We start from the raw sequence: 27,154 nt of genomic DNA on the forward strand, positions 1-27,154 counted from the left end.
TCCAAAAAGGTTTATGGTAATTTTAGCTCTAAATTTAGTCTTACTCTCCCTAAATACGAACTCACCTCTCCCCCCACATACACAGATGGAAAATTTTTGGTCAACCCTGCCATGAACCTCATCCCATTTCGAGAAAAACAAGCCCTAGGAAATGCCTCAGTAAGACAGTTAAGTGTGGGGCGTTGCGAGATTTTTCTTCAACTAGCACCACGAAGAAATTTGGGAAAATATACTTATAAGTAGCGGCGAACTCTTCCTTCGAAAGAGGGATGGTGGGAGCTACAAAACACCCACCCACCCCTTCATATTTCAAGTATGTATGTATGTATGTATGCATATGTATGACACTATTTTACACTATGCTGACAAAAATGTTGAATACCAGCTGACCATTCATACCTTAGGCAGGATAACGCGTGCTGCACCCGAGTATTTGAAGTGTTCGCCGCTGCCCATAAGTAAAGGCCTCCGATGTTTGGAAAACGGGGAGGAACTAGATGAAAAACGAAAAAGGACTGTCTGATTAGTCAACAATAACTTCAGCAGTACATTCAGGAGGATCCTAATTACAATTTACATCAGTGCGAAGAGGGGAGTAATGAACGAGGACGTATTTAGATTGGGGTCAGGGAGTCGGGACCCTACCGAAAGACTGAGTTCAATATTAAATAAGCAAAATACTAGTTTACTGTCGTAAAATATTAACTTGATCCATATCCGTAGTACTTACATAACGATAAAGATTAGATTGTGATTATACAGCTTTGCATCGACAGTGCCTGCGAAAATTTATGCGCACTCCACTACTACTAATAATACGCATAAAAAATAAAGATCAGGTGCTTTACCTTTCGTCAGCTGTAGTTAACAACAACATTTTTGTCATTCAATAAATAATTCATATTTAAATTTTTTTAACATTAATATCTTCTGCAGGACAGCTGTTTTAGTGATCTTCACTAGACATAAGATATATTGAATACATGTTGTTTTATATCTATTCTTATATCATCTTTTTTTGCCTTTTCATGTAATAATAATATTTATTTTTATTGTTATTATTATTAATAGACATATTAATATTATTAACCAATTATTTATAAACGTTATTATTATTATTATTATTATTATTACTATCAGTATTTCATATGAGATACTTCGTTCGGACCCCTTCCCTTTATATAAATACAAAAAAAGAACAATTAATTATATAGCTACTTAAGAAACTTGAGGAAGCACGTACGTTTCCAGCAACATTAACAATACATACTGTAGATTGCTATGGATGCTTGTTTCCTGGTGTAAACTACATCCGCTCCGTCTCCTGGAATGCAGAGGAGGATTCCACAGGAAACGGAGCTGACAAAGGTTGGTGATTGGTGTAACTGGCGACTCTATACGCTAATGGTGCCACGAGACATCTCGCCCTTTAAGGATATAGCAAGTCCAGGGCAGTAGGAATTATTAATCAATCTATTAATCTACTCTATTCTATCTTGAATTCACTCTCATGTGGATTTTTTTTTTCAAATCATATACAACGGACTTTCAAGCCAAACCCGGACTTTAGGTTCATAGGCATAGAAAGGAATGTAATTGCACAAAGGTACCCATGGTGGTGACTAGTGTCTTCTATCACCGCTAGACGGCGTGCATGTCTCGAATCAATCGCGAGTCGGTTATTAAAAGTAACGAACAACAGAATCAACTCTTGTATGGGGCAGCGTCTCGTGTTGAAGTTTCTTGTGAAAGAAGACGTAACCCGGTAGGTATTTTAAGAATACATCAAACCCAGTGCGTTGATGAATAAACCATAAATAGGCCGCGGATGACAATCTCAGCTGTTGTGGATGCAAACCCACAAGAGTCTTTCATATGAACATTCAACATGTAAAATGCCTCGCCCTGAATAACCGATGGATAGCATTGATTGATTGATTTGGTTTGTTTTACTTTGCTTTTCTGCTACTTTTGGCTAATCAAGAAGATGAGTATGAATGGTGATACCATTAAATGAAAGCACAAATACACATGGACAGCACACCCAACACAATTCCCACACAGGATTATATTGGCTGTGCATTTAGGCGTCAGAGCCTCGTTGGCTGGCAAGACTGCAGTTACCGGTGTAGAGAGATTGACATTTGGGTGCCTTTGGGTGTCACCCCTTACACCCCGATGGATAGCATGTCGTCATGGCCGTAGGCAGGAAAAATTTTCGGGGGGTTCACTCATAATTTTTCCCATATGCGTCGCAAGAAATTTGAATAATAGAAATAATAACAATAATAATTATTAAATAATAATAATAAAAAATCCCTATTAATAAATTATTTTTTCCAAATGTATTATTATTATTATTATTATTATTATTATTATTGCTGTCCTTATATCCTTGAGGAGACTTTTCTACTATATCCATCACAAGTGCAAATATGCAGCACAACTGTTGTTTTTTTTGTACGTTTCATGGAGTGTGTACTGAAATGCAGTTATTATATTTTGTTATTAAAGTTTAGATACCTTCAGGAAAAAGCTTTACAAGTAAGACAAACTTTAGTCATAAAGTTTATGTTGTTTGACCATTCACAAAACTTAACTTTTGGAATCTTGAAAACTGTGGAACCAGTTATTCTTTGGATTAAATGGTAAAACGTAACCTGGTGACTGTATTGTAACTTCAATTTTTCGATCTAACGCTGTTTTATTTGGTTATTCAGTTCGAACACTAACTAACTGGACTTTATTTCCGTTATTGACAATAAGACGAACAAACTTTCTGCTATTTTGTAACTTGCAATAAACTATGTCAATTCGGGGAGAGGGGGTTCTATGGACCATTTCGATCACACTTTCCGACGCTCATATTGTTCCTATGCTTACCAAACAGCATTATATATAACCACTATGCACTATACAAGTATGTGTTTTATAGGACCGCATATAGGTTAAATATAAGTACTATATCGACCGCAGGGTGAAGAATAGTGAATGTAACGTGCTACGAAGCTGGATATCCTAGGTTTGAACTCCTATCAAGGGGGATTTAAACCCATATCGAACAGCCAATTAAAAAGTTAGAATGAGAATTTTGGTAAAAAATAAAACATTTAAATGCTGACCAAGGCAAATTTATTGTATAAAAAATATACACTAAAAACGTAACGTTGCCACCCATTGACAAGGTGTTCTTTACACAAAAATTCACAATAAATTGAAAAAGATCTTCGTCTGAAGAATACCCTGTTAGAGGGTGGAAACGTTACGTTTTTAGTTTATATTTTTTTATACAATAAATTTGCTTTAGTCAGCATTTGAATGTTTTATCAACATGGAAACAAGGGTTAACAGTGTTACCATTGGGAATTTTGGAACAATCACAAGAGAATTTTCAGTCTGATCCAGGACACAGTACTGGAAAGAGGACAGCAGAAGTGAAAATGAAGGGGTTGCAGGTGAGCTGCAAGAATTAAACCCGTTTCCCTCAAATTTCAGAATTCAAAATGTTTGAAAATTCTAGCTCGATCATTTCAGCATTGTCTCCCTGTTGAATTTTTGTAAAACTGAGAATACATTTTTGAAAATGTGTTACTAATTTTGGTATCTGAACTTCCATTAATCCAACATACCTGAAGTTTCGGGGGGGGGGGGGGGCGGGTTGAACCCTAACCACCCCCCATCTAAATACGGCCATGCATGTCGTTATATTGCAGCTTGCTGCAGAATCGACCCGATTGATCACCAACAGCGTCATTCTTCTACAGGATAATGCACGACCTCCTGGATATTACAGGAACGTGGTTGGAAGATATTACTTTGCTACCCATTAGAAACCGAACCATTATCCAATTGATTTCCATCATTTTTTAATTTTTTTTTTGGACACTTCAAGGTTCAAGAACTAAAATTTTAACAGTTGTGACAAATTGAAGCAGGGTGTCCGATTCATCCTTTGGAGAACTGACAAATCTTCCACTCCAGGCACTATGCACCTCGCCATATACGATATGTGCCTATTTTAAATTCCGAGAGCTTTCCCAAAACTTTTTTCTTAAATTCAAGCAAGGAAAGCAAAAATCTTGTTTCGTAATTCTCTGTGTCTCTTTAATGTAGTGGTTACTGTGTCCGCCAGAGCGGCCTCCTTCTCGCAGCACTGTAACCACTACAAAATGGTAGACGAACGTCCCCTTCCGTTTACAGGAAAGCTTGGTAATTAAAATAAAATATACATGCCCTATGTGATATTCAGGGATGAATGTGTTTGACAATCGCTGACCCCTTCCCCTATTCAAGTTATCGACTACATTACCGAGTGGTTATCGTAACCAGTGATCAGAGGCGGCGATTTGGTTCCAAAGCTGGGAGGGGGGGGGGGCAAGATACCAAAACTGGGGGAGCAAGGACATTTAACTTTCCCTTGGTAGATAAGGTTTAGCATAGTGCAGGGGCAAAAGTGGGGGAGGGGCCGCCACTGCCCCTAATCGCCGTCACTGCCAGTGATTGAAGTGGAAATTCCTATGAGAATTCTTTATGAGAATTTTCTTAACTTCGAGCACTGATCATAACTTAAGATTATGATGGCATGGGCTCGAATCCTGTACAAGGCATGAATGTTGTTACATTATTTTATATTTTATCTATTAATCATTCGTCCACATCATTGCAACTAATCAGATGTAGAAAATATGCATAGAGAGTAAATAAACTACAATGGACATTGTAGCGATCTCGCTGTAGTAGAAATGCGAAACCGATATGAAACAAAATGAGCCGGTGGTAAATTAAAAATACTTGCCATCTTCACCGGTGTCATCGCCGTTCTTGTCATCATGATCATCACTGTCATCGTCGGCGTCATTGTTGTCCTTCTTTCCCTTGGCAGGAGAGCCCATGGTTCCTGTGACCACGAGCAGGCCGAGGAGTAGCACGAACCACAGCCGCATGGTGACTCTGCAAGAGAGAACGACTTTGGAGAATACATATGATTCCGAATGCGAACCAAACTTCTTATTTACGTATAAGCATTAAATACATACACCACACATATTTTGAATTATAACAATTGTCTTTATATCTGATATTTAATAATTTAAATCATATATGATATGTACAGTGTGTCTCATTAGTGATCGTACTCTATTGTGTAAAAGCACATGTCTTTAATGAGTGCAATACAAAGTAAGAACATTCTATTATTAGTAATACCATCATTACACACAACCACGCACCTAAACTAAGTGTGCGAATTAACGGCGGCTGCCGTAGATTCCCCCACAAAGAATGATATCATATCCCCGGCAAAAGAAATGTATTTTTATCCCTACCAGTGATGTCTTTATCCCCCTTAGTTTATTTTACTGGCTGGTCACATAATACAAATTTGCATACACCCAAAAAATCTACCTCCGAAGGCCACTGAGTGGCATCCCCCCCAAAGCAAGATGCTCAATTCGTACAGTGCCTAAACTTAAACTACTGCACAAATAGAACTACCAACTATTTTGTGATGTGGGATGAATGGACTTATGGGACACCCTGTATGTGAAAATTAAAATAATAAATTTGGCAGTCATATTTTACGAATGTGAAATATGTAACACATTAAGAAATGTGAGAATTCGTACACAGTGCAGTGTATTAATTGCTTAAAAGTAGTTTTGTTCCTTTTCTCTTATCTGGGGGTTGTAGATGAAAGGATATTCAAAAGTTACATTAATACAGTACTACTGGAAGAACACAAGTTGCTGTATATCAACAACGTCGCTTTTTTTTCCGATTTTTGCTAATTGCGACGATGAGAATGAGTGATAAATTGATCAACTCGAACCTGTAACCCGTATTAGGATAGCGGAAATTCGCTTTGTAGTTTAAATCTAGTTGAATATGTAGTGCGCAATTTTAGTTTAAGTTATGCTACTCCAAATTCTCTAAATCTCAGCAAAGTTCTTTACGATTACAAAATTAATACAATGGAGACTCTTTGGGGTGATTACGAGAGAACATACGGTGTTACGAGCCATTTGTGAATTTAACTAAGACACAGGAAGAGGGTATCATGCCAGATAAAAAGTAGACACAAGGAAATGTCGCCCAGAATATCAGATGATTTTGACAAATGAAGTCTATGGGGAGGAAACACCGGAACCGACGCTTCTAGGTCAATTAAGTCTCCCACACCAACGATTCTTGCTCGCCGTTCGTCAGCTCAAAGGCGTGGCACTGGGAAATGTATTAACTCAGTAGCATATCTCATGTGACAGTGGCGCCTTTAGCGTTGTAATTACACGTACAAGCTTTCGGTGGTCTATAGTCTGTCGGTCTTCGTGGTAGCGTGGTCAGTGCAGGACGCTAGAGGTCGTGAGTTCGAATCCCGGCTAGGATATGGATGTTTGTTTCTGTCCTAAATGGGAAAATAGAGAATTTAGTAAAAATTGATATTCGTGAAAACTTAGGAAAAAGCGAATAACAGTGGATACTACCGCTTAAGGGTATTCCTTTTATTAAATAATAATAAAATAAAGTCGGTATGTTGGTAGAGCGTCTGAGGTTCCGGGTTGGATTGTCGAAGTGGGTGATCTAAGGCTGAAATTTTTCCGGCATTGTCCCCGCATAAAGCGGCTCTGAGTCTCACCCAGCCTCAAATCAATTGATACCTGGGAGCAACCCGGGGGGCGTAAAGGCGGCCGGAGTGTGGTTCTGATCACATCACCTCTAAAATGGCAGAGATCGAGAATGTGTGGGGCTCTACCCCCACATCACATAAATGTGCCTTCATGGAACGGTGCCATATGCACTGGGAACTTTGCCTTTACCTTACATATTTTAACAGATAGAATTTTACATTGAGAGATCTTGTAAAGTATTTATTATACTATCAAATTCAATCAATTTCAATAGTTTTGTTACTTTTAACATTTGTTTCTTAATCCACTGTTTTGTACCTTTGGTGCTTTGGTGGTACAGTATTGGTTACTGTTCAGATTTAAATAATACAGAAAAAGTAAACTTCGACTTCTCTCTGCATATATGCAACCGTAAAACACAGCGACTTAGCTCATTTGCCTAAGTTCAGTGAGAAGAGGCTCGGTCCAAGAAACTCCACTGGTCCGCTGTAGATATATTCCCGATGGCACTCTTTCAGTCCCAGCAACCTTTCTCAGTGCACGGATATTATAGTGGACCAATACTTTTTGCAATGTTTTACGCCAGAAAATACATAACACTTACATTTAGTAGTGAACTTAACTTACGTATTTTGTCCTTTTTTTGTATTTTGTATTATATTACGCCACTTTTTAATCTCTAGGTTAATCACGACCACGATAATGAATTTGATAAAGTAGATGGAGGAACAAAAGTCCTTGCATTAACGAGGATTCGAACCTACGACTGACTCCTGGCTTCACAGCACGTTACGTTCAGTGGCGTGCCCAGGATTTTCGGAAGGGAGGGGTTACGTACATCTTTTTTAGTAGTCAGCCCTCATTTTGCCATCTTTTCCTGCTTTTGACATTCTTTCTTTAAGAATACTGGGCAAATGGGGGTGGTTATGACCCCCACCAACCTCCCTTGGGCACGCCACTGATTACGTTAACCATTCCACCACGATGGTTGATTGATTGATTGGTTTGCTTTATTTTACTTCGCTTTTTGTGCCACTTTTGACTAATTTGCGAAAACGGGGATGAGTGAGGACATGATGAAATTGATGAATGGACACTCACAAACATCCATGCCCAGGCCGGGATTTATACCCGGGACCCTTGGCGTCGTAGCGAGATGTGCTAACCACTCCGCCACGGGGGGAGGGGCGGCACCCGATGGTTGTCAGAAAAAAAAGCAAAGTGAAATAAACATGCAGACTGAATTCCTGCAATATACATAAAATTGTTCAATTTTAAATTCAATGTTTCTTAATGTCTGGATATTTTGTTCAAGTTAACTATTTGTTACTTCGAAATAAGTTGAATTTAGAGTACGGGCCATACAAAAATTAGTTTCCTTTTCAAGATATGTGTTTATATCATATAAAAGAGAAATAAATTTTGTCATCGCTGGAGGAGAAATCACGATGACGAATGCTTGCGTTGCTAACAGAGACAGTCACGAGCTTTAAGATAAGCAATGGCGTGCCCAAGGGGTTGTTAGTGGTAGTCATAAATACACATGGCCCGTCGATGCTCTCTACTTTTTTCCAGAGAAATATTTCTTCCCATTTCAAATTCAACAAACTAACTGTTGTGTGGGATGGAGCAAGATCAAAGAAAGGTGTTCGAGTGAGTCTCTTAAACAGCTGCTCATTCACTTTTGGCGCACTTCTAAAGAAATTTAATGAATCAGTGCACAAAAGTGCCAACTTTCGAATTGCTTTGTTGCATGTAACACTGACAGAAATTTACGAAGAGGCGAGCGGTGAGAGTTCGACAATTCTTGCCAGTTGACTTTGCACCTTATTCACGTATTTTGAAGTTTTTGTAGTGCCCTCGTATACATCTAATTAGAAGGGGCAGAATGAAGGTGGCCCCCGTCATTCTGCTCCTTCTGACTAAAATTTGGGAGGTGTTAGGCAGGTGTTGAGGATGTGTGAACGAAATACAAGAATAAATCACTATAACATTCTTTTCATTATATTTGTTGGGCAAGAAAAAGCACAGCATTGGCAATTTGACATGTAATACCAAGGGCACCCGTAGGATTTTTTTCAGAGGGGGAAGCAGTGCTTAAAGTGAGGGAAATGTGACTGATGCTTTTCCCCAGTTAAGATAATTCTCATAAAGCATCCTAAGCGATAGGATAATTTGCATAGGCACTTAATGTGCCGTCTTTCACGTCCATGTTTTCAAGCTGCAATTTCAAAATTTGAATTATATTTAGCCTTTTCAGATATCTCAAGAGGGCAAGTGCCCCTCCTTGCCCTTATTTGTGGGCTCCCTTGTGTAATATCAAAAATGATTAGCTCATATGCGGAGAAACATGAGGTGAAATTACATGAGTGAAACAAAATAAATACGCCCGCCATCAGAACAACGAAACGTACTAAATCGAGGGTTGATATAAATTTAGAAATCAACAAATCAAATAAATCCGACCTCATCTCAAGTGCCAAGGAATTTTTATTAACAAATATTTTGTAGTGGAAATATTCTTCGGGTAGTGAAAATGCATTCGAGAGACCAGAGAAGCTTCATTGTATGTACTTGAAATTTAGGCTTACAAACATATTATCACAATATTTAAATTAATTATTCCTTCATATAATATTTGAGATTCATTCTGGTTAATCAGTAAACACAGTATGGGCCACTGTTCTGTACCTGAACTAAACTTTATGTCAGTGACAAATTAGGAAATTATAAGAACTGATTATAAGGACTAAAATAGTAACATTATCTATTAAGCTCCATCTCTATTCTTTCAATCTCTATCTAAAAAATAATAATTTCTTATTTTTATGACACTTAATTGGACAACAAATCATGTAACATTTAGAGCCTTGTCGTCGTGTCGATATGTTCTGTGCAGGTGACCCTACGTAGAGGAATTTCCCCCTCGCCAGCGGTCAGTTTCCTTCCTCGACCCCCACCCCCTCCAAGACATAAGAAAAAGCTGATACTTAATTTGTTTTGTATTTTTTACTTGTTTTTTTAAATTCATACATGGAAGAATGACGAAGAGATTCATTATATAAAACATTTAAAATTTCGGGGTCGATGGTGTGCTAAGGAATGGGGGTTATAATACCTTATTTGGCCAGGCTTTCCAAAACCTGGTATCCAAACCTAAACCCCTTGATTGCAAATCTATGAAAGCGTCAGTCATAGTGTGTTGTTTATAGAAAATTTACGTATGGTGTACTGCGGAAGACACATTCTTCTGGCAGAAATAAACTCAATTGCAGACACACATGCTAATTTTTGTCACATTTTAAGGACAGTTAAGGCACACTCATCTTGTTCATGTTGCATCATACCGTTCTTTGTTCAAATTACATTGTATTTTCCGAACTAGTGCAGCAATAATACACTTAAAAAACCAGCGTTGCAGCTCGTGCGTTTTGTGGGAGGACGAACTCGACGGATCACGCGGAAAGAGACTTAAGAAAGGTCACAACGAACTTCACAGTCTTCACGCCAAGACTTAAGAAACGACCAATGGCCATAACTTGTTCAACGCGTTAAACTCGTGCGACTTCCTGCACACGCCCATTGCAGTTTTATTAGCATACATTCTAGAGGTACAGATTCAGCTTGGCTAGAGTTAGTTGCTACGTATATAAGTCGTATTAGAGAATCTTCCACGACGTCCGAGCGTGTTGGCAATGGTTAGTGACTCACTTTCAAACGAACTGCAGATATTTTAGCATGGTGCGATAACGAACGAGGGCGCATTGTGTAGGCAAACGCAATGGAGGGGAATCGTGAGCTAATTTAGAAGAGACGCCTCTGGGTACATTCTGGCAAATATTCAGGCAGAATTTGGTTTGTTAACAACAAAAACCTGGCCACAAGCTCCTGTCCAGGGCTGTTGGTAAATATAGCACCTGGGTTACTCTGACGTCGCCCTTCGTGACCTTTGCAGGGAGATTTCGCCTCACCTCTCACAAGGTGGAAAAAATTATACTTATTATTGTTCTGGCTGGTTTTGCTTATTATCGTCTATTAATACCTTTCCCATTCAGTCTGTTGTAGTATTTTAGGGCGGAAATCGGTAAAGTGAAGAAAATAATCACTCCTTTCTTTTATATCTAAAGACCTACTACAGCTGAAAATATGACAATTTGCTGGTTTCGAAAAACCGCTGACATTCCAAATTCTGAAAAATTACATCTGCTTGGATTTCCACCTAGAGCATCCACGTGAATCTATGTTCGGTTTGCTTTCGCTGTTTTCTAGATATTCACAATAGATCTAGATAGATCATAGTGGATGTGATGCGATCGGTACCACGCCCCTGTTGTCTAAATTAATGAGTCCCAGAACCGTTAATGAAGGGTCAATAAAGGTAAAAATGAACCACCTGACCTGATATCACCTTCCCCGAGAGCGTTTTCAACGTATCAGTCACGGGTTTACTCCCGTTTCACCGAATGCCCCAGGGACAAATATCTCACCCAAGCAAAGTTTTCGGCATAGGGGAATTCCCGTCTTGTCGAATCCTCTTTCGCCAAATGTTTTGAAGGAAGTAAATTTTCCTTCCTCCGGGAAATTTCAGGAACTGAAGTAAAAGATAATTTCAACGAAGTCAGAAACTCATTGTACTACTACTACTACATGTACCCGTACATGTTCATTGGCTGATGTGAATCTTTCTTAAGTAGTATTTTATTAAGCAGTTTCTTCTTAGTCAATTGCCAAACCAAGGTCTTTACTTCTTCATGAACACTTGCAGCATTGTTCTTCTATCTGCAACTCCATCCAACATCCTTTTATTTCTTACTTCCTCTATCCATTTCACACGCTTTATTCGTTGCCATAGTTACATTTCTAAAGCTTCTAGTAGCTCTTCCTAATTTCTTTACAGTGCTCAGGTTTCTGCACCTTACAACGCTACACTCCACACACCAAAATATATCATTAGTCGTTTTCTTAGTTCTATGTCCAAAGGTCCATACTTCTTTTTTATTATTATTAAGGGCTTATTTTGCCACTGCTTTTCTCAATTTTACTTCCGGACTGCAGCTTATGTTATTGTTTATGATGATACTAAACTTTTTCTTTACTTCGGCCTGGAATTCTCACATTAATTTTCCTTGGTTTCTTTCCTCCCTTTTGTTTACATTTATTTTCATCCAGGATGGTCACAGTGGGCATTCAAGTATTCAACGTCCTCTCGTGTTCTGCTAGTAAATCCATGTCAAAAAATATTATATTAGGCTATATATATATATATATATATATATATATATATATATATATATATATATATATATATATATTGTTCTTTAACTTCCTATTATTACACCCCTCCCCCTCAGCCTCAGAGTATTCTTGGAAAGTTTTTTTTACCATTTCTTCTAAGTAGATGTTGAATACTGTAGTTGATCCGCAGATTCTTTGTTCTCCAATTTCACTTCCCTCCGTCATTACTTCTCCTACTCTCAGTTTAACTATTTGGTTCATGTACAGGTTGAGTTATGAGTCTCGCCTCTTTCCAATCCTTTCATTATCTCGGTAAGTTAATTCCAATTCACTCTATCCAATGCTTTCTCCAGATCAACAAAAACTATAAACACGTCTTCTTATGGATATCTTTCACCATCGCTGTGTGGTTTTAACGCACACAGCTGCAAAATGGAAAAGTTTGGATATTTGTATGTAAATGCTCTTGCCTAGGTTACCTTTTGCCTGGTAACCGGGGAAGCCGATGGTTGCTTTTCCTCAACGGCTTTCCTGTTTGAAAGGTAACAATGGGACCTTGCCCCGGTGACTGGTGGCTCTGAGAGCAGGCGTAGGACATGCTTTCTATCAAAATTGGGAAAGGAGCTTTTGGCAAATGCAGCAATGCATAGAGAACATGACTGAATCTAGTACCAGACTTGCAGGCAGCGAGAACACCAAGATTCCAGGATGGAAGGCAGCAGACGAGTTGTCTCCAACGGACCGACATCCCAAACAACGACTTCCTCCTCCTTTCACGCAGACGTCTTTGGCGGTAAATTTCGATGCGGCTCTTTTCGGCCAGACTTCAAAATTATTTTTTCATAGATTTATCAAACATGGTTGTAAGTCGGAATGCGTAGGTCCTACTAACATACAGATTTGCAGATAGCCTTCGGGCTCTACCTACCTGCCTCAAAATCCCGATTCCATCCTCCCCCGTAAGTATAGGCACCAACAGGGGGTGTATTTTACCCCCCCCTTCATTTTTTTTTTTTTTTTTGCACACCAGAATCTAGCTGAAGCGAATGTATTCAAGACACAGCCGAGGTTTTGTCTGCTTGCAAAATGTTATCCTCGGGAGGTTCCCTTCTTTTTCTCTTTCTTGTTTTCTGTATTTTTTTCCGTCTATCTAATTTTTGACCTTTCCATAAGATTGAAACCAGGTAAATTAAAACCCGATGTCCTACGTAGGTAGAGTTGGCTGCATGGAAAATGGAGGCTTCCCCAAGGAGAATCACGCCTAGGTAAAAGACCAGACATGGGGCTATAATGTATTTGGGAGTGCATTAGTGTCTCAGGTGAAGTCTGCGCCTTTTGGTGTGGGGTGTTCTTTTTTTTCTCCTCCTCCTCCTCCGAGCTCACTCATATCTCAGAATCCGAGGCTATCAGATACGCTGGAAGTTGCCGGCTCTCAGATACTCCGATACAAGGCCCGATGGATTGAGGCGGTTTTTATGGATGCATAGAGAGACACAGAGAGTGAGCGCCGCGTGTTTAGGGACCTCTGCGTGATAAACAGCGGTGTGTGTAGGGGGGGGGGGGGTAGCGCTATACTAAATAGTGCGCTCGTAGCGCAAATAAGATGTACTGCACTGATGAGAGGACGGCGTAGGGGACCCTTGCGTGATAAACTACGAGAGCGGGATAGCGCTATGCTAAATAGCGCGCTCGTAGAGTGAAGTTCTTAGAAGTGTATTTCTCTCTGTGATGGGGCAAGAGGCAACTTAGAGCATTTGCGATTGGATCTGTAATGAAAATATGTATATTCGGCGAAGAAAGAATTTCCCTTTAGCCGAAAATTTTACTTAGATGAGAAATCTGATATAATGCGCCTCTGGGTCGTTCGGCAAGACGGGAAGACACGGCAGTCACGCGCCCTATCGGTTGGACCACCTCGGCTTACAATTGCCAGTGGGACAACCAAAAGTTTAGTGTATACCGTGCAACTGAAGTCAATTGGCGAAGTCATTGAAAAGAAGTAGGGAAGTCTGGTATGCCGGGAAACAGCGGCAATGATTTGTTTTACGTTACTTCTCTTTTCAGCCACTTTTTGGCTAATTGCGAAGTTGAGGATGAGTGATGATATGATGAAATTGATGAAGGTGCACTCGCAAAGAACACCCATGCCCAGACCAGGATTCGAATCCGTGACCCCTGGCGCCGCAGCGCACTGTGCTAACTATTCCGCCACAGAGGTCGGCACAGCGACAATGGAAGTCGATGTGCTGACAACGCGTTTAGTAGGCCATGGCCTTCACGTCATGGAATGTGGTTTTTATTTTACTTTTTGTAGAAATATAGTGGTCTGTTCGGTGGCCGAGTACGTTAAGTGGTCTACTCACAATGTCACCACCGAGGATTCCAGGTTCGAGTCCCAGCGTTCTTTGTGTCTTTTAATCAATTTAATCTAACCATCATTCATCCTCGCCCGAATGTCAACCTTCTTGCAGACTAAGTAGGCTCTGGCGCCTGAATCCACGACCAGTGTAATCAACCATTATTTTTTGTTTGTCATGTGTCCTGTTCATGGTTGTTTGTGATTTTATCTTCATCCATTTCATCATATCACCATTCACCCTCACCTTCGCGATCAGTCAAAAATGGAAGAAAAGCGAAGCGAAATCAAACAAATAAATCATCATTCATCCTCGGAGTGTAAGGGGTAACCTTTTGTAAAGGCAGCCCGCTGTCCCGTAGTATACCCTGGACTGCATATTGCAGACTAGCGAAGCTCTGGCGTGTGGACTCACTGCCAGTATAATCCTCTGTGGCGCTTGTGCTGTGTTGTCCATATATGTTTGAGATTGTCCCTTCATCTCTTCATCATTCATCTTCATCATCGCAATTGACCTAAAGAATCACAAAGCGACATTAAATAAGACAAATCAATGGATATATCATTGTATTTGTCTCATCATTCATTTCGCTAGTTCATCACCGTATCTTGATCGTCGCGATTGGTAGAAAACCGTCGTAAAATAACCGAAGCAGGAAGAAAAAAAAGACAAAAACTCACACGTTTTTACAAAAAAAAGAGAGAAAAACAGGCCATGAAGTCAGCTGAGGAAACCGCCACCCGCGACACGAGATCTCCTCCCCCTCCCTTCCACAAGAGTTATGGAGGTCGTCATTTCCTCCTAATCGCCGCCTCAATTATACGTTTCCTTCGCCCCGGCGATTTCTCTCTCCTCCGCAAGAGCTCCTGATTTATTCCAATTGGGCCGGGAAGCAGCAGCAAATGAAAACGCTCTTTGCAGCGTGAATTGTACGAAGGTCGAAAGGAAGGCGAAATACGTATATCTCGACGCTGGGACAATTGTGCGTCTAATTCATGAAAAAAAAAGAAGCACTGCAGTGCAGAAGTCACTTGCTGACTCTGACTCCCACTCGAGAATGTGCATTCTCAATTCGTAGCCTGCTCAGTCCAGTGGCTTAATTTTTTGATATGTGTGTTTACAGAGCCCATTCTCTCTGTCGGTTCGCAAAGTACTCCGTAACGACGTCTTAATTAATAAGTGAGAATAACTACTACAAACATTTTATTTTAACAAAATAAAGTGTATGCGTGTTTTTGTGTGCGTGTGTGTGTGTGCTACATGGATGCACAATCATTTATGAACATACCACAATATTTAGAGTTGTTCTTATGATGCACGTAATAACAAATAATAATAACAACAAACCAACTTAAGGAGTACCGAAACATTTCTTCCAAGAAAAAAAAAGCACCATATACATACATACATACACACATATACACACACTCTCTCTCTCTCGATTTCTCTCTATTTAAAATACAAATTCTTACCCAAGAGTGAATATTGTGCTATCGGTACACTCAGTCCTCTTGAGGTACTTGGGGATAAAGAATATCTTATCCCCCCCCCTCCACTCTTATGTCTCAATGTGATCTAGTTTTATCCAGACATGGGGAACTTGTGGCAAAAAATATGTATATGCAGAAAACAGGATATAGAGCAGTATAACAAACGCGCTAGCAGGATTTTTTTCTCAAGGGAGGCAGAGTAAGATTTCGTATCTTGCCATCCAGTCATAGAAACTTATATTTTACATTTTATTATTATTGTTGTTGTTATTATTATTATTATTTTACAAATCATAAAATTGAAATTGAATTCAAAATAGCATGGCACTGTTGTCAATTTCAATTTCATCTTGCTTCCTTTCCATAAGCATCAATTGATGATGAACAATTCTTTGTCTTTGTCTTTACTTTTTCACGATACAGAGAAAGCTATCTGCTATCCTTCATTGCACCTCTGATCCACGTTTTTAAGCGCCGAAGGGCACCTACTGCAACTGCACCAAAGAATAATTCAAAATGACTACATGTGAATTGCCAAGATCAGATCCTGGCTTCGGGAAATGATTTCCCAACTTTTCGCGATGTGGCACATTGGAGAACTTCCAAAGAATTATATCAAAAGTGGTTAATACTTGATATTTGCTGCACTATAAGTGTCTGAAATTTCTTAAAATTTAGTTTTTATTCCAGAAGTGCAAAAACAACCACTTGAGAGAGAAACAGTGTGTAGAATTCGAGATTTTCACCACGTTGGGAAATTCCAAAAGTTTCATGTCCCGAAAATTTCCCGACCTGGAAATGGCGATTTTTTCAGTTCCGAGAGTCGGGATTATAAAAATTTTCCTTCCCAAGCCCGTCCCGCACACTCCTAGTTACGGCAGTCAACATGATTCTAATTCCTCTGGTGGAAACGTTCTCTCTTTTATATTTTGGACATGGTAGCAATTGCTATAACTTACAGCAACTTACAGAAAATTTACAATAAAATATTGCTACAATTTCACCATTCGAATTACATGAACTTTTCCCATATATATCTTGGGGGGAGGGGGCAACTGCCACCTGGATCCTTTTCGAGAGCCCTTGATAACATTAACTGCAGCTACTTGTCGTTAATACGTGACCATAGCCGTGCGCAGACCCTTTGATTGGGGGGGGGGGGCAAAAGCCTTGATGAAAGTTCAATCGGGGAAAGAAAAAACCTCATTTAATCTCGCTGTTTTCTTTATTGATTGATGGATATGGAACAGGGGCATATATAGAGTGTGTATTAGAATAATTTCAACTTCCTTAAATTTCCTCTCTGTGGTTCATATAAACAAGGTTTCATACAGCAGATGCAAAACAACTACACATAATTGAAGACTAAAATTGGTAAACTCTGTAAGTGCCACAATAATTCAAACACCGTTTTCCACGTCAAACTGTGAAATGTGCCGTGCTTTATAATGTGGTAAACGTGAAATGTGGCTGGTAGCCCTCTTAAGTAGTTCAAAGGGCGTGTAACCAAGACCATCTTGAGAAGGTGATGGTGTAACGAGATCACTAGTGTGCACGTTCTTACCGGGCGATGTGCGGAACGATGCGATTTACCAACACTTTCGCTTTTGGCACTTACGTTTACCACTTTTAGTCCTCAATTTATTAATTTACAACAGTGATGGCGATTAGGAGGATACATTTTTTCCCACTTCTTGCCCCCGCACTATTGGCTCTTAATACTAAGCCTTGTCTACAAAGAAAAGTAAACTGCTTAACCCACTCCCCACTTTTGTCATCAAATAGTCGATATTGATTTCCAATGTATGGGCAATTTATTTTGTAATAAAGTGTGTGCGCGTCTTAATAACAATAAATTTGCTAGAGAACGAAGTTGGAGAGTTCAATTTCATAGGATATAATGCAACTTCCTCCCCCTCCGTAATTGCTTGGAATTTTTGCCATCTTGAAAATATCTAATTTTTTAAAAAGGATAATATATTTTAATGACGGTGATTATATTTCTATACACTAAATTTCCAAGTGAGAGTATTAGGGGCAGCCAACTACCCCCTCTTGGACTACTGTGCGCACGCCTATGTCCGCGACTATACTTTTTATTATAATACAGTGCAGTCGGTTGTTTAATAACTCGAAACTCCATCTGTAGACAAGAAATGGAGAGCTTTGCTATTTTTAAATATTGATATGAAGAAGTGAAGAAAGATAGCTATTTTTAATACTTCATTTTTAGTAGAACTATTTGTAGATATTTCAAAGGTAACCCCCAAAAAACTAATATCCCTTAACGCACTTCACAAAATGAGAATTTTCAATCCAATAGCTGATGATCGTAATTTTATATTATTCGAGAATACATAAGAGCCTCCCCGATGGCGCAGTGGTAGCGTCCTCGCCTTGTAATCAAGGGGTCCCGGGTTTCATACCCGGTGGAGGCACGTAGTTGTTCGGATTCCACTTTAAACTGTAGGTCCGGTCCCGATAAGCCTTACTGTGCATAAAGTGGACTTAAAACACTAAATCAATCAATCAATCAATCGAGAATACATAAGGTGATAAGAGGCTCAATTTACAATCTTCTATTTGTGTCTGAAATTTGAGATCTATCACTCTCCCCACCCCATCTTTCCAAAATGCTGAAACTTCCTTCACTTTGTAATGTGAAATTTTGTTTTGAGGGGAAATATTTTTTTTGTTGTGTGGGTATTTTCTGTTAAGTCAGTAGTAACCTTCGTGCATTGCACCGTGGCATGAAGTCACAGGGGGATATGGGAACAGGGTTGGCGTAAATTTGTGGTTAGGAGGAGAATCTAAATGATTTCCATTCCATTCAGGACTATTTTGTTAAATAACTGTTACATATGAAAAATATTAAAAAATACTCTTTTTTAATTTGCCCCTCGGGTCCAGGAGGTTAACAAAAATACCCTTAACTTGCAAATTTTAATAAACCTACAAAATTGTGGGAGGTGCCCCTAATTGCCTCCCCAGGCTACGCCTATGACGCTCTCGTCCATACTGGAGATGGCATGATTAATACCACACTCCGGTCCCTTTTACTCCTTGGGGTTATTCCCGGTACCCATCGACTAGAGGCTGAGTTAATCCTAGAGCCGCTTCATGCACGGACATTACTTGAAAAATTCTCACCAGAAATAACGCACCCTGGGAACAGAACCTGGGTCTCTCGCGTGGCAGTCGGACGCTCTACCGACTGGACCACCGCAGTTTCATGTACGTATGTATGTATAAAATCATCTACAAGTCTCATGGAAATGTCTACATCAAATTCAATTCAACTTCAAATTTTCTTAATTGAAGGGCGAGGTTCAGCCTGTGACTGTTCTCCCACCTAACCCTATTTGTAGATTAAGGTACCATGCTCAAGGTCCCGGGTTCGATCCCCGGCCGGTTCAAATCCGGGAAATTTTCTAACGGTGAAAGCGGCCCCGGCGCCTACCCAGCGTCGAATAACATGGGTACCTGGGGGAAACCCTGGGGGGTAAAGGCGGTCAGGGGCGTGATGCTGATCACATCACCCCCACTCACGACCGGATCAAGAAAGTGTGGGGCGTTACCCCCACACCCCCTATACGCCTTCATGGCGTGGTGCTATGCACAGGGGAACACTTCTTTTTTTCTTTTCATTTATCAATTTTTTTCTTGTCTACTTGGGGGGGGGGGGTGTTCTCCAACGACACTGTATTTCGGCTTCATTCTTCACAGGTTGCATTGTTTATTGCCACTCTCTGCGACTGAAACTCAAGGGCGCCGACTTTCCGAAATTTCTGTGGGTGCATATCAATGGCGGTTAGATCTGTAATTATCAAGTATTGTATACTTTAAACAACTTACATGCGCAATGATTCCAAGAGGCAATGATATTATCAACACGTTACTAAAAGAAAATACCACATTCATACAAATTAAAATGAAAAAATCTTCATAAATACAAACAAGTTTAATTGTATTGCAGAAAGAACTATGCAAGGATTTTGTTGTGAACAGAAACTACAAAATGACTAACTTTTTGTACCAAATAATAATAATAATAATCATGACATGTTAACTTTCAATATAAAATACATTCCTTCTTACGTCATTTGCAGTTCTGAATTTGTTTGCAATTTTTGTAATGTCAATATTTTTAGTCATTTCTTTATGAACATGCAAAATTGCCAAATCATTCAATATTTTTTGGGTCATTGTTGACCGCAAAATCGTTTTCAATCGTCTAAGTGCTGAAAATGACCGCTCAGAGGTACAAGAAATAACAGGTATAGTTAAAATCACCCGTACAAACTTCACAAATTCTGTGAGCATTTCACGCATGGGACCACTGTTTTGTCTACTTAAAATATTTGTAATGTCTGACAAGTTGGCCAATTTTTCTTTGTTCGTTTTGCACACATCTAGAAACATGTCCCTGTGCAATGTTAGCTTGTCTTTATCAAAGTCTGTCCCATCTCAATGTTTTAATTGCTTATTATTTTTTGATAATGGCAAGTGAGAAATATTTATTTTATTTTGTTTTTATCAAACTAAAAATCTTGTGGGTGCGGCGCACCCGCAAGATTATTTATGTGGGTGCTCGAGCCCCGGAGCACCCACGTAGTCGGCGCGCATGCTGAAACTGATTCAGCCTCCCTCACAATCATCTTCGTTAGTGAAAGTTGCGGAAGCCTGCTCGTTATTCAATCGTCTACAGAAGGTTCCACTGTTGTCTACTTCCTTATTACTGCTAGGGTGTGCCTGTGAGAAGGAAGACGGGACATCATTGGTTGTTACAGGTTAACCGACTTTTTACGCTGATAGCTTTGTAGTCGACCCAAAACGTTTTGGAGTCTCTATTCAGGGATTTATCAAACTTTTGTATTGTTAGAGTTTCGAAGGGTGTAATTTTGGAGATGAAGTGACATTAAATTGGGCATTTATGAAAAATGTTAGCGGGGTGTTAATAAAATTGATGGGGGTTGTTGGGGATGTGTAGATAAATCAGAGCCTCTGGTACAATACGTTTCTTGCGAGTACCAACCTAGCTTGTCATGTTACACCCATTGACTCATCAAATAAACCAATTTTGGTTGTCATCGTAGAAAAATGAAGAGTCGTATCGGTGGTATCGGTATCGGAAAGTATCGGTTGGAATTCATCTACCGATACCAGCCGATAATTTTCCGCTATATTGGTCTTTCAAAGGGTCTGCAAAAATGGGGCGCGACACTTTCGCGGAGTCTAATTATCCTGGAAATTATGCAAAGTTCAAACATGATTTATATATTGCAACAATTTTGCACTAAAATATATATTTTGTGATTACATAATATCTATTTTAATATTCTGATGCAATTCTTGAACATTCTAAAGCAAATTTCTTGGTAAATTGATGCATATAATTGGAGAAGAATATTTACACACCAATATTGATCAATATTTTGAACAAATTTTAATTATTGCAAATTTCAAGTATCCTTTTTCACTTTTACTGATTAGCACCAAAACAATGGAACTCCTGGATATGTGCTCCCTCAGAAAATTTTGCGGGTAGTAAGATTGTATATGTCTGTGTTGAAGTCTACTTTATGTATAGATAGGTTAACCTATATTGGACCACCAGTTTCAATAGAAGATAATCCGATGCACTGAAAATCCAATAATCCGATCTGATGCATAGCTGCGTTCTAGGGGGTTGGCGAGAAACACTGTAAAATTTTTCTTAATTCCCATTTTAACTTCGTTTTAAAGTTTTTTAAGGACAAATATAGTAATCAGGGGTTATTTTAAGGTGGGGGTTCTTTCAACCACTTGGGTTTTCCCGAGTTCCTAACTGTTCTCATTTGAAAATTTTGATTATCTCAAAATTCCTGGAGAAGCTGTAGTCCAATATACTCCCCCCTGGGTACGTCAGTGCCTGCTGAATATTCATTTTGATATAATTCCAAATGTTGTGTTCAGTTTTAACAGTTGTCGCTACGTGGAGACCGAACAAGATGTTTGTGCTTTTAAACTCTCCCCCACATTCACGTTGTTCTCGGGTATTGCAGGGGGTCACCTCCTGCAAGCTAGACCAACGCTGCTGTCGTGTTCTTATGTGAGGAAGAGAGGGGGCGCTAAAAGAATTTAAGGAAAGTTGAATAAAATGCCACAGCAATTTTTCAGAGTAACTCTTTACTTTAAACTGCGCTAAAGGTAAGGGAGCTTATGCATCGAAGTCCTACATGTTTCATGGAATGCTTCTTCATTCTTCATGTTGTCTTCGGTTCATTGCTTCAAATTTGACGCTATTCAGATGTATTTTTAGGTTCTAATTTCGTATTCTGCATGTATGAATTTATCATAAATATAATTGGAAGTTAGGATCTGACAAAAAAACTGAAATTGAAGTTCGTAATGGTATTGATAATTTGATGTTAATTAAATATTCTCTTTCTTCATCGTATTTTGGACAGTGACGAAATATTAATCAGTGTCTTCTCGTTGTGCTCCACGTAGTCACAAACTCTTCCGCATTAGAACTATTTTTTTGGGATCCCCACCCCTAACTCCTGTATACAGCTACAATTGCCCCGTATATTTCATTAACAATGAAAATTGCGGAATTTGAATTATATTGACTTATTATTCCCACCAAATATTCCGATGAAGACGAGTTCGGCAAACCAGACATCTTCAAGTCGACTGCAAGATCATTGCACAAGAAGATAAAAACTACAGTAAAACCTGCCTATCCCGGAACATGATGGTTCCGAGCAAAATTTTCCGTCTTAACAGGTTTCCTTCTTATACAGGGTTAACTTTAAATACAGTATAGAGCGCTGCAGGAAATAATGGAAAGACAGATTTACATTTCGCATTACTTATAATTTAGAGTACTAATGCATGTACGTACATGATTAAAAATGAGATACAGTCGCAATAAGCATAGCAGAGATTACAATTAAGTAACTACACAACATTTTTTACAGTATTGTAAGAACGTACAGTATGTACTTATGTATCTTTTCGAACCCGGGACCCCTGGCGTCGTAGCGCGATGTGCATAGAGGGAAAGAGAAAGATTGAAAGATGGTATAAGAGAGGTGAAGAAAGATTGAGGTAAAGGTGAAGAAAAAAGAAACAAAGAGAGATAACAAGAAAAATAGAAACGTGACGAAAGAACAGAGGAGAAATAGACAAAGAAAGGTGGAGAAAGAGGGTAAGAGATGAACGAAAGAAACGGAATCGTAACAGCTATAAGTATTGTAGCGCATTATTTCATCTTTCATATCGACAATGTTACCGATAAGCGAGTGGCAACAGAGGCGTGTTCCACTTACAGTACTGCATTGTTTTCTTGCGAGCGAAAAAAATAAAGGAAGAAATTTCCGTCTTACTGAGAATAAAAACATCTCGTTGGTCTTTAAATGGTGTTCCGTTTCCGCGTTAAGGAGGTTTCCGCCTTAAGCAGGTCATTTTCAGGTATAAAATCGGTCCGTTCTGGGGACTTTTTTCCCCCATATTTACAGGTTTCCTTCTTATAGAGGTTCCGGGATATGCAGTTTTTACTGTATTTAGTTCTGTAGCATAAGTAGACAAATACATATAGTTAGGACTAAGAAACATGAACATTTGTAAATTTTTATTCTGTATTGTGTGTATATTTCTACAACGTAAATCAATTGTTTTCTTTAATATTATCAAATTCCATGAACATTTGCTGAAGTCACGACGTACCGCTAAAAATGTGCAAAATTTGTCGCGACATCTTAAATTCATGGCCGAACTATTCAACTATTTTTATTATATGTAAACGAAAATTTGTTCTCAAATGACCTGATATTATTCCTATAACATTTACTGTTGTTTCGCGGAATATTTCAGTCTTTATACCAAATTTTATAATTATTATCTGAATTGTGCACGTTAATAATTTTAAAACACATGAAAACAAATGAAGGTATTTACACTGAAGGAAAAATATTGTTAATAAATACTAGATCAACTTCTAGCGCTGATTGTTCTTAATACTCTGAACCTCTTCTTGAACGTAAAAACAGAAATACCTTAATAAAAATTTGGACATCTCATTCGTTGTTGGGGATTAAAAATACAGTTGCTCGAATGTAGAAAGGGGCTGTTCTGGACGACGCAGTCGTGTATTCCGTATACAATGAAAAGCAACATATATGTAACGGAAATAATTGGTCAATGTAATTCTGTTGTAAGGTGAGAAACTAATTGTAAGGCACATGATTAGTAAATATGGTGAAGTTTGAATTGATAGGGACTGATGGTTCGAGCGGAAATAAACTTTCGTGTTTAGGAATGCCAGAGAGTTAGCGTGGCAATCAAAAAATAACTTTTTTTTGTTTGCGTAATGTATGAAATAAACTGAATCTGTATCTTTCTTCGTCAATTTATTGATGTAATAAATAACACATAACCTTGTTTCCAGTCTCTTCCAAATAATTATTCCGATTTTCGTTAATTTAAATATTAAAGACGGTTTTTCACTTGAAACGATTTATTTTGAAGTGGATATTTAACTTTAACGGGCCCAGCGTCAAGGGAACATTATTTACTCAACATGGTTTCCATTTCTTTTGTGGAGACGAGTCTACTTTACTTTACACAAAGTAATCTTGATTGTTCAAGCTTGAAGACGATTTCTGCCAAGAGTAAAAGAGAAACATTTGATCTCTGTAGTGGACATAGCTGGCAGCCTTCAAAGTGGCTCAAGTGTTTATTTTCCTGTGTTATCTTCGTCAATTACAATGGGGAAGCAAAAAGCTGAAAGCTCAAGGTTCCATCCCGTCATTCGTCTAGTCTGGGGTGACTGAGAAACAACAAACAGGTCTTCTCGGCTCTAAGATTGATTACACATGATCTCTTTCATGTTCCTTTTGCAGTTTGCGAGTGCGTGAATCATATTCCTCTTGTTTTGTAAAACCCACAAGCAGAAGTGGGTTGTACAAAAAGACTGGTTTAAAGAAGATTGTTGTTAAGTTACTGCATGCACAGATTTAGGCCTAGCTTTTAAGGCGTGATCCGAACCATGTAGGTCTGTCCCACTGGGAATTAGGGATTTAACCGAGACGAGACCGAGATAGTCTTTTTAAACATCGAGACGAGAACGAGACAAACTTCTGTAAAATCGAGACAAACCGAGACCTATTGACCAAGAGTCTCGAACTAATTCGAGACTTTGTGTGGTAAATTGCATATATAAACTCTGAGAAAATACAGGAAGTGCGCAAGGGATGGGAAAGAAGAGTTACTTTTACTTGTGGCTGGCAGCCGGTAGGAACATTCCATGTGTCTTTCGGAGAGGGCCGCTAGGAACAGCCGTGCGTTCGGAGGATTTGCATTTGCCTTCCGTTTCCATCTCCAATAAATGCCGAAACGACACGAAAGACGGCATTTGGACGCGCAATAAATTGGAAAATTTATTCTCTCTAAATCTCTGGTCTTCTCGCGTGGAAATACCACATGTCGCTTCTTCAGGTATATTTTAATTTTTGTTGAACTTACTTTCATATTTTTTGCATGTGAATAATGAAGACGAGCGATGGGTTGATGAAATTGATGAAGATACATTCACAAAGGAATGCCCAGGCCATAACTCGAACTTGCAACCTTGAAGGCAAATAGTGGTTCGGATCCCACTTTAAACTGTAGGTTCAGTCCCGATTAGCCTTACTGTGCATAAAGTGGACTTAAAACACCAACTCAATCAATTAACTCAATCAAAATCGAACTTGGAACCGGGGTGTCAGGAGTGACCCTTTCTCTAGACACCAAATTGTCAATCTCACTTCCACGTGAGTGCATCCTGGACTGAATTTTGCAGACTAACGACGCTCTGGCGTCTGGACCCATGGCCAGCTATAATCCTCTATGGTACTTGTGTTGTGTTCTGTTCATGTGTGTTTTTGATTTCCCCTTCATCTATTTCATCTTATCACCATTCATCCTCATCTTCGCAATTTGAGACAAGTGGCAGAAACGCAAAGTAAAATAAATCAATTCATTTATTCATTCATTCATTCGAACGCGGAACCTTCAATAGCGTGATCTTGCGTCGGCCAGTAAACGTGCTCAGTCACGTGGGCCGTTATGATTTGATTTAATTCGATTTTGGTTATTTAGCGTCGCTTTTCTGTCAATTTTAGCTAATCGTGACGATGAGAATGAGTGATAATATGGTGAAATTGGTGAAGTGACACTCACAAAGAACGCCCATGCTCAAGCCTGGATTCGAACCCGGGACCCCTGGCGTCCTAGCGCGTTTTGCTAAAACCCCTCTATGACTACTATTGAATGTTTCATTGCATTCTTTCTTCCACCCCCACACATTTTATCACCGCCTCAAAAACGTTTAATATTATTTCAGTCCACTTAAATACTGAAACGAAACATGGAAGATAAAATTATAATTTTCATCGGCATTAGCAAAATAAACCCCTGACCTTATGCAACGTGTCGATTTTTTGTTGTGTATTGTGGGTTGCATACCTACAAGGTTTGGAAAATCTGTCCAAATTATTCTGTATTGTTTTGCGTCAACAGAGAACAGATCTTGTTCTAATCCCCGCTACATTGCAATGTGTACTATAATAAACTTACTTTCATATTAGTTTCGTCATTATTACTATAGGGGAACCAGCTCTAACTGACGAATTGTGGGCTGCAAGAACAAAATACATTGTTGCAGCATTTCCTGTCGATAGTTTCGGACCAATCAACGACAAACGCACGTAGTACCTCTTCCTTAAACGAATTTGCAGCAGCACCGCACATAGCTAGCACCAATTCTTAACACGATTGTCTTTATCCCGAATGAAGCCCTAGGCGAATAATGAAGGGTTGGAAATAGACATCCGAACACAGCACTTTCAAGCTTCTTCAAGGCTTTTCTCAACTCCTCATTTTTAAGTCTAAACCTTAACCATAATTGCACGGTAGTGTAAACACCGCCTAAGGCAGCGTGTGGTTAGCATCGAATCTCCTTATTGCTAAGATCTACCATAGCGTATCAATCTCCTCTAAATAGAGAATTGTAGCAAGTCAGAATTCATAACCTCTATCAACGGCCGTTGCTCTCTCAGGCATTCAAAGAATGTCATGTCAGTATAACAAATCTTCCCGGTTTATTGAGTCAATGTGCTGATTAACTGGTATTGGAGGGCAATATCCAGGGAGTCGAAAGAAGGAATAAGTTAGAGAGCAACGTTTTTTTTTTGTTTGTTTTTTTAATCCTGGAACGAGAAGCAACTGGGGAGATTGAGCGAGCCAGTACGGATTGATTCTAAGAGCTTTCTGCAGTGAACTTCATCATCGGAGATAGACAGTTATTATCCTATTCCAACCATGTTGATCTAGACTTTAAGGTATAAATCCAAAGGCCAGTGTTTTGCCATTTCTAAGTATGTAAAGTAATCTCTCGCCCATTACCATCAAGTTATCTGCC

General features: G+C 39.1%; 1 protein-coding gene across 2 annotated transcripts in view; it reads right to left on the reverse strand.

Moving 5' to 3' along the window:
• Positions 1 to 27,154, reverse strand: part of LOC145995224 (uncharacterized) — a 39,294-nt gene that overhangs the window by 7,193 nt on the left and 4,947 nt on the right. For both annotated transcript variants that reach the window (XM_083131790.1, XM_083131789.1), the window contains exon 2: positions 4,796 to 4,950. In XM_083131790.1, coding sequence (XP_082987916.1) covers positions 4,796 to 4,943 — 148 coding nt within the window. In that variant the 5' untranslated portion in view covers positions 4,944 to 4,950. The remainder of the gene's footprint in view (positions 1 to 4,795; positions 4,951 to 27,154) is intronic.

Source organism: Lepisma saccharinum, chromosome 11, assembly GCF_977018435.1.
Source record: "Lepisma saccharinum chromosome 11, izLepSacc3.1, whole genome shotgun sequence".
Lineage (NCBI taxonomy): Eukaryota > Metazoa > Arthropoda > Insecta > Zygentoma > Lepismatidae > Lepisma > Lepisma saccharinum.